General features: G+C 35.9%; 1 protein-coding gene across 1 annotated transcript in view; it reads right to left on the bottom strand.

Moving 5' to 3' along the window:
- LOC103798746 (brain-specific angiogenesis inhibitor 3-like) overlaps window positions 1-20645 on the bottom strand; it is a gene marked incomplete at its 5' end in the record, with an annotated part of 53876 nt that overhangs the window by 32648 nt on the left and 583 nt on the right. Inside the window, 4 exons of the mRNA XM_009071026.1 lie at window positions 3788-3952; window positions 5430-5594; window positions 9008-9172; window positions 15937-16098. Coding sequence (XP_009069274.1) covers window positions 3788-3952; window positions 5430-5594; window positions 9008-9172; window positions 15937-16098 — 657 coding nt within the window. The remainder of the gene's footprint in view (window positions 1-3787; window positions 3953-5429; window positions 5595-9007; window positions 9173-15936; window positions 16099-20645) is intronic.

The raw sequence follows: 20645 nt of genomic DNA, 5'->3' as shown, positions 1-20645 counted from the left end.
GTATCATCTTTGAGTTAAAAGGCCTCGTTGACTCTACTGGCTCTGCTCAGGACCAGTTCAAGTATTTCTGTAACTCTGGAACAATTAATTCATAACACATCCACAGATAAATATGAGTTTCCTGTACAAAACCATAGAGAAATGCTAAAATTTAGAAGCAAACAGCAAATACTGAGGTGTATGTGCTAAAATTGGCAAGTCAAAAGTAGATCTCTCTTTCACTGATGATGTGATTCAGCAATATCTTCCCACATAGAGCATGTACTCAAATTTGCCATATTATACCCCTGTAATGATAGGCCTGAGTTCATCCCACCTAAGCACAAGAAATAAACAGTCAATGGTTTAGAAGCACAGTCTTCCTTTGACATTACTGGTGAGAGGATGTTCATCTCCAAGAGGAAGTCAACCCATTTGGGATCTGAGGAAACTCTGTACAACACACAGAAAAAGCAAGAGACAAGCACAACCTCACAGAGTTTACCACCTACCTAGACAGCTAACAAAAAGAGTAATGAAAGGGTGGAACAAGTTAGCCAACAGCATGCCATAGCTCAGATTATGGTGGAACTACAACTCCCCTCTTGAACCCTAATTCAATATCACCGGCAAAATTATCTTAAACAAAGGCAACAGAAAAAAGCTTTTGAACATCTTGCAGCATAGTGCTGCAATCAGAGACAAAACAAAAATCAAAGGTTTAATTTTATTATCTAGTTGTTGCCAATTGTTTGAATCTTCTCCCTTCTCATGTAGCTGGCATCACTCTGAGGAAACTTTCTACCTTCAGTAGGACATCATTAGCTAGTCTTCAGCAGAAGTTATTAGTAGGACATCATTAGCTAGTCTTCAGCATAACTTATTGTCTTTTTGTTGACAAACAAGATAGTCTAGCACTGTTTTCAGCAGTAATTTTGTCTAAACTGTTCCTATATGAGGTTTTCTATCATTGAAAATACACTTCAGAGAAAAGTGTTGAGAATCTCTTTTAAGTAATATCAGGGTAAAGCATTAGTATTGGAAACATAGAGAGAGCTAATACAGATATAACCATTATGGAATTAAGTATTTCTGGAAACCAATACCATATTATTTGAACATAATATATTCTTAAAGCTGTCATAAGAGCATGGTCGTATTTTTATAAAAGTAGATTTACAGAAGTCTTCTATCCTGAATAATGCTCTACTTTGTTCTCAGTTCTCACATGTCTTAGTTTTTACTGACACATTTGATGGAAATTACCTGATTTCTTTTACACATTCTTCTAAAAGTTTCTGATCAACTTGCCACGTAAGTCCTTATCAGGTATCTACTGCAATTTCTTTTGTTACCTAGCTGCCTCCATTATTTTTATGGGACAGACCTATTGTTCAATCATCCTGTGTAATTCTGTGGTGACTCCTGTGTGACTAGCCACTTGGCAAATCTAGAAGGTTTTGTACTTTCTCTGATTTGTTTCCAATTTTCTGAAGTTATCCTTCACAGAAAAATACTTTGTGTGAAGAGTATTAAATCCTTAATACTGCTGACCTACTAGGAATGAAATGTAACTTTAGACATTTGGGATGCAACAAAGGAGCAATGACTGAAAACAAAATATCTTTGGATCTTTGTTTTTCATTGCCAGAATATTGCACAATGGAGGGGAAAAAAACAACAATTTTAAAATTTATAACTGTGAATAAAAAGAGATCACAAAGAAAGATACTCAACACTTGTCCCAAAACCAAGCTGTTGAGAAATCAACTTTCAAATAATAGTTCTGAGCCTGATTTCTTAAGTGCTGCTTATTAAATATTACACAGGACTACAGAGCTGAGGATCTGGTCTTACGCAAAGCAATGCTAAAATAAGGAAAAAAAAAATCAACATTTTAGTTTCTCATGTTTCTCAATGACTTAAACAGGAAAAGAAACCACTGAGACCAAAATAGCTTTTCTGAGCTGTTACAGGGATATGGAAAAAAACCCCATAGAAATAATGAAATTTGCTTGTACTTTGAACATTTGTCTCTGTATAGTACTTTCCAATTTTGCTAGGTGTCTATAGAGTGGAAATCTGTATATAAGTTTATAACCTTTTGGTAAATTATCCACTCTCTACATTTAAATCTGAGACACTTTAGTAAATGTCAGTCTAGAAACAGATAAATTAAGTCTGTTATTCATGTATTATCGTCTGCACAAGTATAGCTTGTTAAAAGGTTCTGTAGGTTATGATTTCTATAAGCATACTGACTCTAATCTGGAATTAATCAAGTAAATAAATAAATTCACCAAGTGGCAAATAAAGCTCTGTGTGCATTTGACTTGTAAATACATCTGTAAAATATTTTATTAACAGCAGGTGGCAACCTTTGAAAATTGGACTGCAGCAGCACAGTTTTGGTTTCAAATATACAAATGCAAATTATTTCAAGAATGGTTTTATAAGCAGAAGAAGGTTCATCTGAATGTCTGCTTATTGAGAAGGTTCACATTAATCTATTAGTGTTGTGCTTTTATTGAGGAAGTCTGCATTACCTATGGAAATTACAGCTTGTTTAGGAATCCAATACAAATACTGTTTTGTCCTGCTTTCCAAATAATGAATGCTTTATTAAAATTAAAGAGATCATTTGCAAAGTAAGCTAAATTTGGTTAACTTTTACAGTAGAGTGTTATACCTTTATAGCTACAAATAACCTTTTGTTGTTTTCAAATGCATTGTTCTGCTGTACTGCAAATACCTTGAAAACTGTTCTTTGATGGCTGTCAAGGGATAAACGTTCTGCCTATGAAAATGTGAGCTTGATAACATAAAATTCACATCTGATATATTTCTCATTTCCTCACCCAAAGCATCCCTGCCATTTAAGTCCTTCTCTGACTATCAGAGAACACAGCCATCGAAATGTCCAGAAGTCAAAGAGATTGCTAGATTGATTTTTGCTGCTTCCTGGCTTGCAGTACAGATCACATAATTTCCCAAGTGAATGGCTAAAACATTCTATACTACTTACACCTTATTTTGTTATCTTTCACCTATCCAACAATGCATTCTTTTACTTTAGGACAATGTGTCTTTCCTGATAAATATTATCTGATACACCAGTTATTCTTCTTTATTCATCAGTTTTGAAGAAGCTCAAAAGTACACTTTTATGAGCTTTCAGTGAGAAAGACAAATCTGTTGGGAGGGCAAAGTAAAAAGTGCTGCAAAGTAATATATGTAAGAATTATATTAAACCAGGAAAAATGTACCTTTTTTCCTTTTAAATTGCTTTCCTCTTTATAAAATGTTGCTCATGTATTCATCAATTCTCTACAGTACAGAAAGGTTTACTTTTTCCCATATCTCTACTGCATTGGAATTTACCCCAAATGTGCTACAAAGACATCACGTGTACACTTTATAGCAGGATTTCTATGATTTCCAAAACCAGCACTGATATTCTCAGAAACAGTATGTTCACAGAGAATTTCTGTTGCAAATCACTGGCATTCCAAATACTATAGGCATTCCTAGGCAATCAAATATTTTTCTGATAACATTTTTACTATGGTATTTTGCTTTATTTAAAACATGATGCACTGCTCAAATATCCAATAGGGCTAATTTACACCTAGCTACATAAACACAACTCTACTGAGAAAAACAGCAGTGACTTGTCTAAAGCAAGGCCAGATATGGCTCTTTATGACTATTGCTCCACAGACATCGATCTTATCTTTCCTAAAGATATCCATTAAAGTAAGCCATATTGTAGTGTAAATAACAACACTTGATTATATTTTCATCTCACCTGGACACCTCTGCTCACTGCACCGTCTAACTTCCTCTCCAGTTCCTTCACACTGTTGCCCAGTCACAGCAGCACCTTGACAGATCCTTATACGCCTCTCCCAGCCACCATCGCAGGATTTGGAACAGCCACTCCAGTGGCCCCACTGGTTCCACTGGCCATTTGCTGTTTGGAAAAATAGAATTACAGAGGCGACATGATTACAGTCATAAAGGAAGATATATAGGTTGTTCTTTACTTGGATAAGAAAGGAAAGCCACCCTAGATATAACTAACAGTGCAGAAGTGATACAAATAGGCTCACAGAAGAGGGGGAAGTCTCTATTTGTCTCCTAAATATAGGATTATTAGGATTGGACTTGATGATCTTTGAGGTCTCTTCCAACTCGGTTGATTCTATGGTTGATTCTATGATTGTAGTCTAAATGACTGGAAACTCAAGATGACATCGAAAGAATTGATGCACATTAACTTTCACTTAGACTGCAAAACAGACATTGTCCCCTTTAGCTTTGTTTTTTATTTACTTGTATACTGTTGCTGTACAATAACAATACACCTTTACAATTTGCATAAGTACCCTTAAAAACCCCAAATTAAAACATTTTTGCATGTGATATTTTAAGGTCTTGATTTCTACATGTTCTGGCAGAGCAAATGAGGATTAAAGGTAAATACACATGTAATCTGCACACCCTGGCAGGCTGTTTTCATACTGTCAGAGCATCAAGAAGTAGGCTCAGCACTAAAGGGAATCAGGTCATACTCATTCACTTTCTAGGTTCATGAACAACATAAGCTTTTTAGGCTTCAAGCATATCTATCTAAAACTGTTGAATGTCCTTTAAACAGCAATAAAACCCAAAAAGCTGATGTGCAGTCTATTGTGCAGTCTTGTCTGGGCATATCCATTAGCTTTTTAACTCACCCTTTTGGGGGTGGTTGCTCTGCCCTTTGCAGCCTGCCATGTGCCCCTGCTCCAGCTCAGAGCTGCTGCCAGGCTGTCGCGGTTTAACCCCAGGCAGCAGCAAAGAACCACACAGTCACTCACACTCTCCCCCACCAATGGGATGGGGGAGAGAATGGGAAGGGTAAAAGCTAGAAAAGTTCATGGGTTGAAATAAACACAATTTAATAGAGAAAGCAAAAGCCACACACACAAGCAAAGCAAAACAAGGAATTAATACACTGCTTCCCATGGATGGGAGGTGTTCAGCATCTCCAGGAGAGCAGGGACCATCATGTGTAACGGTTCCTTGGGAAGACAGACGCCATCACTCCAGATGTCCCCCCTTCCCCCTTCTTCCTCCCAATTTATATACTGAGCATGATGTGCTATGGTGTGGAATATCCCTTTGGTCAGTTTGGGTCACCTGTCCCAGCTGTGTCTCCTCCCAATCTCCCATGCATCCCCAACTTCCTTGCCAGCGTGGCAGTACGGAACACAGTAAAGGCCTTCACTCTGTGTAAGCTCTGCTCAGCAATAACAAAAACATCTCTGCATTATCAACTATGTGTTCTGCACAAAACCCAAACGTAGCCCCGCCACTGTGAAGAAAGTTAACTCTACTTCAGCCCAAACCAGCACGCAGGCTGTGCCCCTGTGCCTGTCCAGAGCTGGACAGAGCTGTGCAGTACTCACCGGTGCACTCGGGGTTGTAGCACTCCCTGCTCTCTGCCCAGGGCCCTCTGCACTCGGAGCCGCCGTGCGCTGCCGCCGTGCACTGCCGACTGCGCTGCTGGGTACCATTGGAGCAGGTCACTGAGCACTGGCTCCACGAGCTCCACTCCTGCCACTGTCCGTCCACTACCACGCCAGGCACAAAAGAGACACAGTAGAGTTACCACCAGAGCTAGGCAGAGCCTTCCAGCTGCTCCTAGGTCACACCTTCCTTGTTTCTTACAGCCATCAAATACAGAAACCAACATTATGAGCTGCTGTTAAATAATTTCCAAGTGTTTTTCTTTTTCTTCAAGTAAAGAACATTCCATCTCCTCTAATTTTACACTGATGTGACAAAGGATAAACAATTATTTTGTCACATACAGTTTTGAAGGGCCTTATAAAAAGGACTGGGACTTGCCTTTTTAGACAAAAGTGAGGGCCAGTCTTGTATCGTGTAAACCCTGAGCCCTTCAAAGTGATTTATTAGAGCTGCAGTGACAGTACAGATGGCTCACCTTGTATTATTGGTCCTGACCATGAAACTAGCTGTCTTTAGTTGAATAGGAAAACAGGAGTTACCACTCTGCCTTACATACAAGTCTGTCCTTTTACAATGCTGAACATACTTTTATCATTCAACCTCCACGTAAGGTAAATGATTCCGGTTCTTCAACATTCTTTTGATCTAAAATGTAGGAGGACAGGAATCACCTGCCTTCTTTATCAGGTCTGCTGTTGTGTTTTCATATTGCATAAACTTCTTTCTGAATTTGTCAGGTGAAATTTCTAAACAATATGGATATGTTGACCAGTTCTGTATTTAGTAATCTGTAATAGCCCATGCACTTGAGTTTGAATGAATATTCTCCTAAGTAAAGGTTTATGACTGCTATTTTTAATTTTGTATATCAGAAAGCTTCTTGAGGCAAATGAAAATATTAAAAGCCAAGATACTAAAATATGTAACTCAATTAAGCTTCCATACAAGTGAAAAAATTATATGGTCTATAATAGATAATAGGACTAGACAGCATGTTTGAAAACAGGCAAGCGTTATGAAATTTGTTATGACTAATTGTGATAATTCAGAATCCTAAATTCACATAGACTTCAGCCATCATCAGTTCCTCACTGTGCTGGCAGTTGCCCAATATAAACTCAAAATGTAAGTTTTAATACATTTTTGATTAATACTTGTCCTTGAAAACCTGGTTTTGTGACTACTCATGCTATAAAAGCACCACCACTAAAAATGAGTAACTTCACTTGGTGCACTTGCCAAACCTTGGGTTCAGGATTCTTCTGCAGGAAGGTTGGAATAGTAACTCCCTAAGTTGATAGTGTTAATAAGCAAAACAGGAAGCAGAATCTTTAAGTTAGTAATTAAACACACTGTTCTGTTCGCTGAAATACAGAGGTGAATCATTTTACTATTGCCTGACATCGACCAGAGAACATTTCTGACAGTTCAGAGATACTATCCATATCTCTAACATCCAGGATCTCAGCAAGCAGTGAATTAAAGGAAGAAAGTTTTTGAGGCTTTTCCCTAAAGTTCTATATTAAATATTCTATGTTATGCCTGGTTGTGAACCACTTCTCAATGCAGATGCCTCTGAAGCTATGAAGCTGTGCCCTGATAATTTATTCAGCAGAAAATGGAAATCTTTCCAAACATGGAAGCTAGTTCCACTCATTAATCATAAAAGCTTTATGTGAAGAGGAAAACATTATGGAAATTACATTTCAATGCACCCTCTTCAGTTTTATTCATTGCTATATAGTATTATTTAGGGTAGGAAAGATCGAATCAATTATTATACTGTCTTTGGAGAAAACTCATTCCGTGGCTTCTCATATATATTTCATACATCTCCCTTCTTTATCTTCAAGAGCAAATAGCATGTGAGTTTTCTATTTAGAAATACTGTTCAAAGATAAAGAATACAACATGAAGATTCCCTTGTAAAACTGAAGATGCAAACTACAGTGAATCTTAACATTGTATAAAGATTTCAAGTGTTACTTTTAGATGTAACAGGATGTAACTTCCTCTGAAAGACATTTAGGTACAATTGACTGTTCAAAATCCAGAATTCTCAATTAAGTGTTTATTTTGACAGATTAGGTGTATGTAATATCTTTTGTGTTTCTTTGCAGTACTGAAGTGAACTGAACACATTAATTTCTTCTCTGTTGCTTTATTTGGCATTTCTCTTATTGACAACTCTGCTTTACGCTCATATATCATGTTAGTTACTTTGGTTTAGGCACATGTAAAATTGCACAGCTGCCAATTTGGCCAAAAATTGAATTAATGCAAAATTTTTGTAGTTGCATTCAACACTAAGACTTTTCCACAAATTTTGTCCTAAATTTGGAATATGCTTTGCTGACCAGAAAAAAAGCAACGTTGAGGTTTCATAAAAATCTAAGAATTTTAGTTTTAATTCTATGAGGCACTAAGTCTCATGTTTTGCTTCAGTTCAGTTTTCAAATCATCAAGCAACCATTTGCTAATGAAATGCCTATAAATCCTTTTCAGGAAGAGATCTGGTCATGGAGAATTTATTTGCAGCAGCGTTGTGAACTGTGGATATTCAACAAACCCACTGCATGGGGAACCTTCACTCTGTCAGACAGGACATTCTTTAATTCCTAAGTATTACAATCAGTTCAATAACCATAATTTTAATTATATATAATCTTCTTTATGTTTGTTGAACTTTTTGGAAAACTCGGGGATCATATAGACATATACAGGATTACACGTACATGTATACACACATTTTTTAAAAAAAATGTGGTCTAAATTAACCCTAATCTATGTAAAAAAGTTAAAAATCGATTCTAAAAGAAGATATATTTTTCTTTTAGTTAGTTTCAATTTTCGGGGGTGAAAGGTTTAACATGAAGCCAACGCATTGTTTATTTGGTTAGTGGTGGTAGTTTTTTGAAAGTGGTTTAGCAAATAAATCCCAGAAATGAAGCACTTATAATTGTTACCATAAGAGTCTGGTAATCCAATCCAAATTATGCCCTAGCTTGTGTCAACCTTTCTGTCTGTACACATGTAAATAATATCCATTTTTAATCAACAGTTTAAATATCATGGTTTCTCAAATATGTTTGTTATATGATAAGTAACTAATTACAGTCAACCTCTAGGCAGATATAATTCAAACAGATATGGTGGACACAAACTGTGTGACCTTTGAAGTGTCTTTAAGCTATACTCTGTTGTTTGCCTTTTGGTTCTCTGAGACCCTCCTGAATCAAGATTTGCTACACAACATACTGTGCCCTACTGAAAGAGTATCTTGAAGAAACTAAAAATTATTTGCTAGTGTAGTGACTTGAACAGAGTCACCACCCTGATTATATACTTTAACAGGTACAGTAAGAATTATGAACAAAATTGCCCCATCTACTCACTTTGGATATCGTTGGGTTTATTCCTATGTGCAAAGTGCAATAAAAGATACCACAAACAACCCAACCCAACCCACATCAAATGCACTGTAACAAAGCAGAGAGTTGCTATATGAGCTCACCAGGGCAGAGTGCAATATTGCAAGGTTTGTGTTGTGTTTCAGGTCCATCACATGATCTTCCCCCATACTGGGGAGGTATACATGACCTTGTCCTAGTTCTTTGGCCTCGACCACATGTGAATGAACACAAACTCCAAGGTGACCATTCCTCCCAAACGCCATGTACTGCAACAAACCAGACAGATTTTAACCAGAAACAGACAAAGAAGTCACAGAAGGATTTCAAAATAAGTAAGATCAATAATTTAAATGGGAATTATTTTACTGACTTCAAGGAAATCAGTACATAGGTATTATTAAACATTAGAAAACAAATACTTTCAATTTCAAAATCCTATCTTCTCTAAAATGCACTTAACTTTGTAATATTTTCTCTACTCTCTAAAATAATCTCACTATCATATTTGCTGTTCTTTCACTCTTTTAAAAAAGATGACTTCCTTTTCAAAAGTAAGTTATGACATCTTTGGTGCCTGACTTGAGATATGTTTAACAGTCCTGATTTTCAGGAGCCTAGTCTTTGTGAAAATCAGGCACATATTTTCTTAATCAAGGCAATTCCAAAAACTAGAAGCCATCCAAATAAAGCTTTCTTTTGAAATTATAGGGATAAATGCAATAATTTATTACCATGTTACAATCAGAAATTGGGGCTGCTACCTTACATTTTTTTCAATTGTATAAGTTCTGTTGGAAATATGGCAGCACATGTGCTTGATTATCTTCCTCTAAAATTCCAAGACCACATAAGCAAAAAAGATATGCAGCATTTCCTTTCATGAACATATTCACTGCTTTAACAGACACAATAATACATGCATCACTCTATCTGAGAAAAATGTTCAATCAACAAGCTTCAAATACCTTCAAATCACACAATAAATTACCAACATATACCAATATTTTTTATACACAAATATGTCATAAAATTAATATAATGAATCAGAGAAGATGCATTTTTTCTACCTTAAGTATTTTCTACTGTAGGAAAAACTCAGTATATGATATCCATGTGAGGTTACATACCATATGCAATCCCTTTTCAGAAAAGATTGGACTTATATTTTCAGGAAGTTCTCTAATATACTATAGGTAAGCATGTACTGGTAAGACAATTCCATACATGCATTAGTAAAACAGTTCTCTACAAATTGAAAAATACTGCAAAACAAACTTTTGTTAATTTAAAAGCAGTTGCACAGGTTTAAATAAGTTTCTGTGAGAACAGGAGTGTAGTGTAACTAGTAACATTAAGCATTTAAGAAAAAAACACAGACTTAGTATCCAGACTGAACAACACACTTGGTACCACATAACTCTCTGTGTCTCTGCAGACCTGTCTGTTTGAAAGGTGTCTGGAGGGGGAAATTGTGTGTAATATCTGCCTGTATCATTGGAAATGATTCCCAACATTACAGAGAAATAGATTTTCTGGTTTGTCCTCACTTTTTTTTCTTCACTGTGAAAGAACTTCTGGTATATAGGTTTCCTCTGCCCTGAAGGCAAGTATCACCTGCCCAGTTTCTACAGATACAACTCTTTTCTTGTAGAGATCAGAATAAGATTTCCTGAGGTGAAATTCACTTGCAAGGGTGCAGAAGGACGTTCAGTTCCCTGGTATATTATCACAAATTCATCAGTAAGATCAAGGGGAATTCTGCATGCAGGTAAGTTCTATTGCCTTTCATTAAAAGTAAGAAAAATTGTCATTTCAGATGCTATGCTGAGATAAAAAGTTTGTCAGCTAACTTCTGAGAAATCGTACCTGACAGAAAATGTCAAGCTTTATTCAGGGAAGATTTTCAAACCTCTGCATAACAGCTCAATCGAGGAAAGGTTTTTACTTGGTCACGTGCAAGTGGCCAAAAAGAACCACGTCCTACATGGCTAGCTTGATTAAAATTATCTTATTCTAAATATCACATCCATCTGCACTATGTTAGGAAAAAACCCAACCCTCAGGAGCAGTCCAAATTAATGCTAAAGTGACAGATTTTAGTCTAGTTATTTTAAAAACCTTGATTAACTGTGACATTTTGGTCAAAAGCAGAGAGTCTAACTCTTCTAAAACTAGTGAGCTGATGACTAGACCTGCATATAATCCTTTAAGTTTCACCTGTTCCCAACAGGTGCTATACTTTGACAGCTATGCTGACTCAGCCATATGATCTGAAGACTATTTTTTATTGGCAAAGTTTTAGAATGTGATTCCAGACTTATGTGTAAGACTTCCAGTTTTTATCATATGAGCAAAATTATGGAGAAAGCAATTTGTCAGATCAGATTCCAAACAGTAGTCAGTAATAACAATAACATAATTTCATCTCCTGATGCCACAATTGTTAAGATGTTCAGATGCACAAGAACTTTAAAAAGTATTAAACTTAGGAAAACAAAATAAATCCAAATTAGAAAAAGATTATTCCCTAGAAAAATAATAATTTAGAAAGATCTTGATGCTATGTAGATCCAGGGTGAGGTTTCTCAGCATATATATGGATGCTATGTAGATCCAGGGTGAGGTTTTTCAGCATATATATGAGTTAAAGTCCATTGCTTTATCAGGAATTTTCATTTTACGCTGTCAAAATGTTCTAAGCTGTCTGCATTTAAAAATGACAAAAACATGTGCTGAGGGTCTCTTTAAAGATACTGTCTTAAACCAAAAGGTTGAATATTTCTTCTGGCAAGAGTGACTGCATGTTAGCAGCAACACAGATAAATTCTTTGGATCTGAACATAAGCCAAAACAAAATGTTTCACTTTGGGTGGACTCAAACTTAGAGCAGCCTCTATCTGTTTGTGGTTTAAATTAAATTGTGCTCAAAATCATATTCTATGTCAAATTTTACACTTATGGAAAGGTATAACACTAAGAAAACAACCAATGTCAGCAAACAAATATGAAGGAGAATTAATCTGTTCAAAGCATTACAGAAGTGTCCAGTATTATTCAGATCAGCTTTTAAAGGACATCTTAATCTAAAATTTCTTACCTCCGAATTTTTTTTTTCCGGTATTTCATTTACATTTACTTTCTTTAATACCATTTTCTAAATGCAAAAATACCCTATAACATCTGATGAAATATAGCCAGATGAGCTATGCCAAATTACACCAGATGGAGAGCTGGCCCGCAGAGGAGTTACTGTTTTCTATAACACAGTTTCAGATGCAAGATTCATTATTTGGGACAAAAATATTCAGATTATTGCCAACTTATCTTTCAAAAACATTGCTAGCACAACGAGTTTGGATTACTGCAGAGCATCTTTCCCTTCTCTCTGCCACTCTGTGAACCTAATCGTGTTGAAGTGAACACCCACAGTGTTCACAATACGCAACGGCTGTGAAGTGGGAGGAGGCGTGAGGCCATGTTGGCCTTCATCCTACAAGCTTATTTTGGGAGATTTTTATTGGGGTTTAAATGCTCTTGATGTTTTCAGCTTTAGACTGAACAGATACTGAAAAGACTGGTCCAGTACTGTTTAATATCTTTCCCAATTGCATAGACAGTGGGATCAAATGTACCCTCAGCAAGTTTGCAGACAACACCGAGCTGAGAGGTTTGGTTGACAAGCCAAAGGGATGGGATGCTATCCAGAGGGACATGGACAAGCTCGTGAAATGGGCCCATGTGAACATTATGAGGTTCAACAAGGTCCTGAACATGGCTTGGGGCCACCCAGTATCAATACAGGATGGGAGATAAAGGGATTGAGAGCATCCCTGCCAAGGACCTGGAGGTGCTTGTGAATGAGAAGTTGGGCCTGAGCCAGCAATGTGCATTTGAAGCCCAGAAAGCAAAATCTTGGGCTGTATCAAAGGAAGCATGGCCAGAAGATCAAGGGAAGTGATTCTGCTCCTCTACTTCACTCTGGACAGACCCCACCTGGAGTACTGCACCCAGCTCTGGAGCTCTCAACAGAGCAGAGACATGAACTTGTTGAAGTGTGTCCAGATTACTGATACAATGATGATCGGAAGGATGGAACACCTTTCCTATGCAGACAGGCTAAAAGAGTTGGGGTTGTTCAGTCTGAAAAAGAGAAGGCTCCAAGGAGGCCTTATTGTGTCCTTCCAGTACTTAAAGGGGGCCTGATAGAACAAGGGAGAGAAAAAAAGAGAGATAAGCATATCACACCAGAAAAAATATAACTTTTGAGAATACAAATATTTGAAATGATTTAGGGTATTCCTGCTCCTGCCATGTCTTGCTTTACCCATAAGCCTGAAAATGTTGAGCTTCAGATAAGTTTTCTGATGTTGAAGGCAATAGAGAAGGAGAAACAGAAACTGAGATGACCTGCAGGCATGGAAATTCCATGTTCTTGCTCCTTGAAATTTTAGCTGTATTAGAAATAATTCACTAAACTGAAATGAATCAGCAGCATTGCAGTATTGGATCCTGAGGTGTCCCCACTCATAAAAGAACCTGGGACAACAAAGGTCACCTGAGCTATGTTTTGTTGCCTACAATGCTGCACTTCTCTAGATGAGAGCAAACAGAAATCAACCAAAATTATGTAAATAGTGGTTCCTTCATTATTTTACCTGAATTATCTGGAATATTAATTTAAAATTTAAAGTTCTATTTCAATCTATCTATCTATCTGTCTATGAAGCTGGTGAATCCCATTTTCAAAGTTTTTCAGGACATTGAGATCACAGAGAGATGCATTCCCTAACAATCCCAGAGAGTATCTTACACACTATATATAGTATGTAAAGTGTATATAAAGAGTATATAAAGGCAATATGTAAAAATAGTCTGGAACTTTGCATTCATATTTGCAAGTTCAACAGGTTCCTTGAAGCCTGTGAACAGATGCTTCAAGTATAGTACTGTAGCCCATCCTGCACACTTTTTTCTGTTGAAGGGGTTACTTTTTGATTAGGAAACATTATTTCAGCTCTCACAAAACCTCCCACCTTTTTACTAGTCATTTTGTCAAATGTGTGTTTTAAATACACTAGTGTACAAATCATGCATGGACCAGGGATAATCCTGAACTGTGCAACTCTCTGAGTCAGGATACGTGAGGGCAGAGGATATTTAGGCTACTAATTAAAGGTATGTTTGAAAAATTAATGGAGCTGTGCTGAGGAAAACCACATTTCTAAATTGCTAATCTTGCACACTGTCACACAGTAGTGACCCTGTAGTCAGAGAGGGACTAGGATAAATGAATAAGGTTATTGTAATTGTGTGAAACAACATGCAAAATTAAGCCCAGAAGACTATTTATTTAGGAAAGGTAACTCGAGATACATAGAGATTATCAGAATCAGATGTGGTGAGCTGAAAATATCCTGGCAATACAGACACTGAGAATTGGTAGCCATTACTCATACTGGGTATCTGGAAACAAAAGCCATGTCCTGAAGCGGAAGGGTGTAAGGAAAGAGCTAGTTTGTGACCTGAAAAATATGGAGCAATCTTTTTGTGAGGGTATTGTTTAGAAGTTTGCTTGACAATGTAGTTTTTAGAGCTTTTTTCAGTTTACTTTGACAACAAAAATTACCTTGACATTTGCATTACCTGGATTTTTTGTTAGTTTGTTTTTGTATGAAAAGTTCTTATCCTTTATTGGAGAGAATGAACATAATATCCTGAAAATTAGGTGATTTAACCATTAAAATCCACCATTTTCCACCTTTTAGGTAATACTAACAAGCACAAAAGCAGGTAGAACTGCCTCTCACTGTGAGAGCTGGACTGTGTGTTTTCATGTCCATACTTCACACAGTTTCAAATAAATCTTTAAATCTAGCTTTAGTTTATCTTGAGACAATATTTTAAGCTGCTTTCCATTACAGAGGTTCCCTAAATGCTTACAATGCTGATATACAAACTCTGCTGGGATCACATATGCACTTCCAATTGGACAGTTTTCAACACACAGTAACAGTATGAGAGTTTGATTCTGCATATTACTACTCATGAGATAAAGTCCAAGGGTTCTCAGTATGACAGTTTAGTTTACTTCAAATATGGAGTGACCTTCCCCAGAAGCTGAAGATGTCTCACCATCCTCTTGGGATCAAATGTTATAAAGACCTGAGGAATCTGTGCATCTGAAGGATGGCGTATATTTTTTTGGTTTTCAGTCACAGCAGAGGAAAATTGAAGTAGTCATGGGGCATATGCCTTCCCTTTTGCTTCCCATTGCAGATTAATCAGATCCACAGGTACAGTCTAAAGAAAGGAGATGTGCCCTTTCAGCAACTAACTTGAACATACCTGTCTCTTCTCCTTAGTGTATAACTACTGCTGAACTCCAACTATGTCCAGATCTCTCAGACAAAAGGAGTAGGAAAACTCTGATGCAAGATACTGATGACCTTTACCGTGTGTCAGATGTAAGAGAGTTACTTTTGTCTGATCTTTTTTGCTTTGATAGGTAGCTGTTGCCCTTTCTTGCCAGAACAATGTAAAGGGAAATCCATGAAGACATTACTGTGCAGAGAACATTGTCTGGCTCATTGCCTAGAAGAGAGTATTCTAAATGGTGAAACAACTGCAGTGTCAAATAATATATGTTAACCCACCCTGTTAATTAGTCTCTGCCTCTTAATATATTGATGATCTGGATGTCTTCCCTAGTTTGCCTTTGTACTCATGTTACCTTCTCTTTTCTGAGTGAAAATGAGAGAATATAGACATTAAAAAAAAAATATCTGAAACTGTCAGAAATAAAAGGGGCTCTTGTTCCATCTCTTGACGGTTCTGAAAGTAAAAATAACAACCTAGATGACAAAATTTCACAGCTGAACAGAATGACAATTCTCTGGTTTCACTGAAATGCCCTTATGAAATCCGTGTTAACGATAATAAGAGTAATAATAAAATAATATAGAGGTTCAAATTCTTAGCATTAGACAGTTCAAAAACATCCACAATTTTATTGATTGGCTGCTAACACTACCTGGACAGAGGGCAGTGTTATTGCAAACCCTTGATTCTCTTAAAGGGCCGCTGCAGTGTGTCCCGTAAGGTGATACACAAGTTCTGGTTCGCACCTGCGACCCTTGACCACAAGTAACTGAACACGTACTCCACTGGGCCCACTCTTCAACACCAGATTCACCTGTATTCAAGACAACAAAGAAACATGAATATAGACATAAGTATTAATGACACTTTTTTCTTTTTTTTTTTTTTTTTTGCTGAAGCTCATTATCGTCTGCTCTTATAAATCAAAGAAATAATGTACTGCACCAAAAGAAATATTTAAAAGTTCATGGAGTAAAGCAGCTGTGAAAATGTGCAATGAATAGAAAAAAAAGACACCTACGATGCTGCAGTCACATAACACCTGTCAGAGGGGAACACTTTGATCGCTTAGCATCATTTACAACTTGGTGAGAACTACTGCCCTTCAATGCTTCAGAAACAACACTGCCCTCAGGATGCTAAAAGAACATAAACAACGCTTTTTATATAATAGCAAAGGATTTAGCTTTGATATTTATACTTAGCACTCTAGAATTAAGGCTAGGTAACAGTTTAAGGAACCCTACCAGTAAGGGAATTCCAATTAAAAAACCCCAAACAAACCAACCCCCTAATGTCTTATCTTTCCTTCAGTGGAGGAACCATCTAGCATTTGAAAGAAGGTCCTTGGTAATGGAAAGGACTTTGTTTACTAAATTTTAACCTGAACTGTGGGATGGGAACTTTGTTTTGATCATTTGCTGTACAAATCTGTGCCGTGCTTTTGACCTAGAGGTGTGCTGAATTCTTGGATGTGCTCGACCTCATTACTGTGCATAGTACATACCACTGTGTTCAAAATTGTCGGATTCAATTTATTGATACTGTACATTAGAAAAGGGGAATATTTTTTAATTGTTGAGAGATAGTACATTACATTATTTCTACTTTTTGATGGCAAGTAATGCATGGATGTTCTGGAAAGAATGTTTAAATTTAATTTCCATGAACATCCAAACACAAAATTCTGAAATTCCTTTCCCAAAGGAATTAATATTCAGAAAACTAGATCCCTTGAGTATTCTCAGAAAGCAAATGTGAAACAATAGAATCTTCAGTCTTGAATAGCTCGCTTAAAATTTCAGTTATCTCAATATACCTCTAGTCTTCCAAATGTTTTGATATTCATCACAATCAAAGGATTGTATGCAAGCCAGGAAGATTCTGGTGCTATCTTCCAAGAATGCAGTAAACGATATACCATTCCTTGAAACTGTGCTTTTGTAGCAAACATCTGTCCAAGCTTTCTTTTTATTTTTGTTTGTTTGGTTTTTTTCCAGAGGTCAAGCATGAAACCTTTGCAAAATGATTCTCTCTGCTAGTCCTCTAAGGAGCAATTCTGAGGCTATTCAATGCTTATTAAAAAAAAAAAAAAGTGCTTCTTATTCAGTAACAAGACAGAATGTTTTATAATTAGCACACAAACCCCTCTGCTTTTCCTAAAATTCTATGCAATTCTAAAAATTTCTATGGACAAGGACAAAATGATGAGGTTTTACATACAAAATTTCACCAGTGACTTTTGCAGTAATTTTATTTATTTGTTAGGTGAAAAAAAATGAAAAAAAAAAATCACAGATTACTGTTCTAATAATTTTTCTAGTTTTAATTTATCATTTTGATTAGGCTGTTTTATATGGTTTGGGTTCAGGCAAATATATTTAGTATGTAGGCAGACATTAACATTTATAAAATATGTAATATAAACCCTACATATATGGTAAAAAGACTTGTATTACCATGAGTTTCTAGGCTGATATTTTTTTGTCTTTTCCTACGTGTTTGAAGTTTGACTTTGCCTTTGTTAAAATGCTTTAGATAAAAGGTCAAACAGCAGGAAAAGAGAAAACTCTGTTTCTCAAGACACTCCTCATTATTTAAAACAGTCATATATACTCAGTAAATTACCCATTATCCAACACAGATATGGTGACAGTGCATAGCTAATCAAATAGAGACATGAAGTATTAAATGTTTTAAATGTTTGATACCTTAAAGTGATAAAAATGTTGCTCTAAACCCTTGGAATATGATGAAAAATAGCAGCAACATGATCCTAAGAAGTGTGACCGTATTGAGTGAATTTTGAAATGAATATTAATTATTTAGACATTCTGAGCATATATGTACTGTCCATTCACAAGAGGCAGAATCTTTCCATATACTTCATCATACGTAAAGGATAGAAAGCTTAAACATTTCTTGGAGGAAGATCCTCCACACTAAGATGATGTATGGTGCAAAACCAGTGAAATTAGAGAAAACAAAGCACAAATTTATCTCACCAGCTGATTTGCTTTCTTTTGTACAATGCATTAGGATTGTTTTGCAATTTTTATATTTTCAGAGTGTTTTGCACTGCTGTCAGTAAGATTAGCACTTATTTCAAAAGGTTTAAAGGAGGGAAATGTCCTCACAGACATATCATACCATAGTTAATTTACCTTTTTTAATTTAAGCACATAAAGACTTCTATATTTTCTAGAATCAAACTAGATTGACTGTATAATCTGCAAATATTTCTTCCATTGTTTGCATTATCTCTTTTCCATTTTTTTCTTTTCTGAAATGAAAATTGTAAAAGGGCCACTTTTTATTTTCCTTCTTGCCTTCTGTTGTTTGAGAACCCTCGAATTTTTAAATCTATGAGATTAAATCTATAATCTCAAATTAACTATTTGAGATTTAGCAAACTACTAAACCCTTATTCTCCCCTGCTGCTTGACATGGAAGAGGAAAGATAACTTACTGTATGGAAGGCCTCATTGATCTGTGTACAACTTACCTGCATTATACTCTCTAAATCCCATAACACCTAAGGGAAGGATCAGTCCAAACACATAAAATGACAAATATAGGACAAGAAATTATTCACACAATATTTTTTTCAATATAATTTTTTACTGCCTCATATCACTCCCCCAAAAAACAGCAAAATGCATATTTTCATACCACATTTTAAAACTCTTCCATTCCCAGTAAAATTTGGTGGATTAAGTCCACTATTCTATCAGTATTAGATACCTTTCATAAATCTTTCCCAGAAAAAATCTCTATTCCTATCTTTCTGTCTTTTTAAACCATACAAACATTTTCTGGCACTTTTGCATCTGTTTTATTATTACACAAAATAAAATATCAAACAGGCTTAAAATATAAAACCTCATAAACTCAGTATCCATTTACTTTAAAGGTGATTAAGACTTCTTAGTACATGGGTAAATTAATGAGATAGGTATGTTAGAAAAAAACCTCTTATGAGTCAGTTTAAGAAGATATCACATTAATTCTATCGCAAGAAAAATGAATGCATTAGAGGTGAAGAAAATATGCAATGATCACTATAAAGGAAAATCAAAATGAAGAGATGAAAATTAGTATGTCCAAAAAGAGCACAGCATTACTTAAAATGTGTTAACCTACAGCATGGAAAATATAGATTTCCTTAAACTTGGGCATGTAAATTTATATGCTCATACATCTCACATGCTTTCAGAACAGGACCTTGAAAACCAAGCCTGTATAATTTGGAACGTTCATCTCCCACTCCACACACACAATCTATCAGAAGGTGATGGTATAAGTAAGTGCTGCATTTATAATGCAGTTCTCTAACACCCATAATAGATGCACTGCAATGCATGACTAGAAATTGTCAAATACAAGTTTTACGTGATAATATTAAAGTTTTGGGGATTTCTATCATGAAATAAGCCAGATAATTTTACTTTTTTTTTTTTTGTGAGTAATTGTATGAATTCAAGAAGCAGCATAAAAGCAAAGGTGTTATTCTATGTAGTATGCAACTAACATACTATGTCTGATCTAGGGATGTAAGTAATAAGTTCTACTTGTCTAAATAAAAACTGCATGGAGACCTAGAGAATTCTAGGCTCCCTTTGTCCACTAGATTTTCTTACAGTAGTATCTGGGAGTTAGCCATAAAAGCAGTCCTATAGATTAATAGGAGGGAAATAGACTTTTTCCCCTTGTAAATTCTTTACCAAACAGATCTACACTAATTGGCAATACATGTATTTAGATTACTTAATACATTGATTTCTGCAAATCTGTTAAGGAAAGCACCCTACTGCTAAGGAAGTCAACATGCAACGTAACTAGAAGCAATTATAGCTCTTTTACTGAAGTGCATAAAAACTGGAAGCATTATGTATGACTGATGCAGGCATATTTTCTAGGTTAGTAACTATGGAATACAGAGTAAGTTGTTTCAAATCCATACAAAAAATTATGGGGCACAAGATTGTCCACGCAGTAACTTACTGGAATGGAGTGTGTAGGATACCATTTCAGAGATAGATTTTACCAACAGATACATGGACCATTACTGGTGTCAAAGTGGGCAGTAGTTTTGGCATATGAGAGTCTAATTCATCTCACCACTGAAATGTTATCATTGACCTCAAAGGCAGCTGAGGTAACTGTTGGTAAATAGGTTTTTATTTTGGTTTTTTTTAAATTACTTCAGCTCCACGTTTGCGATATCATTTTGGTATCTTTAGATAAAGAAGATGAAGTTGCTCAAACAAAATTAGAAAATATGTTTTAGATGAAAAACTGTTAGACAATTTGCACATCCAATTAAAAACTACTTACAGCCAATTTCATTTAGCAATTATG

The sequence above is a fragment of the Acanthisitta chloris genome, unplaced genomic scaffold (assembly GCF_000695815.1).
Source record: "Acanthisitta chloris isolate BGI_N310 unplaced genomic scaffold, ASM69581v1 scaffold16793, whole genome shotgun sequence".
Lineage (NCBI taxonomy): Eukaryota > Metazoa > Chordata > Aves > Passeriformes > Acanthisittidae > Acanthisitta > Acanthisitta chloris.
The sequence above is the reverse complement of the archived record's forward strand: the minus strand, read 5'-3'. Positions and strand labels throughout refer to the sequence as shown.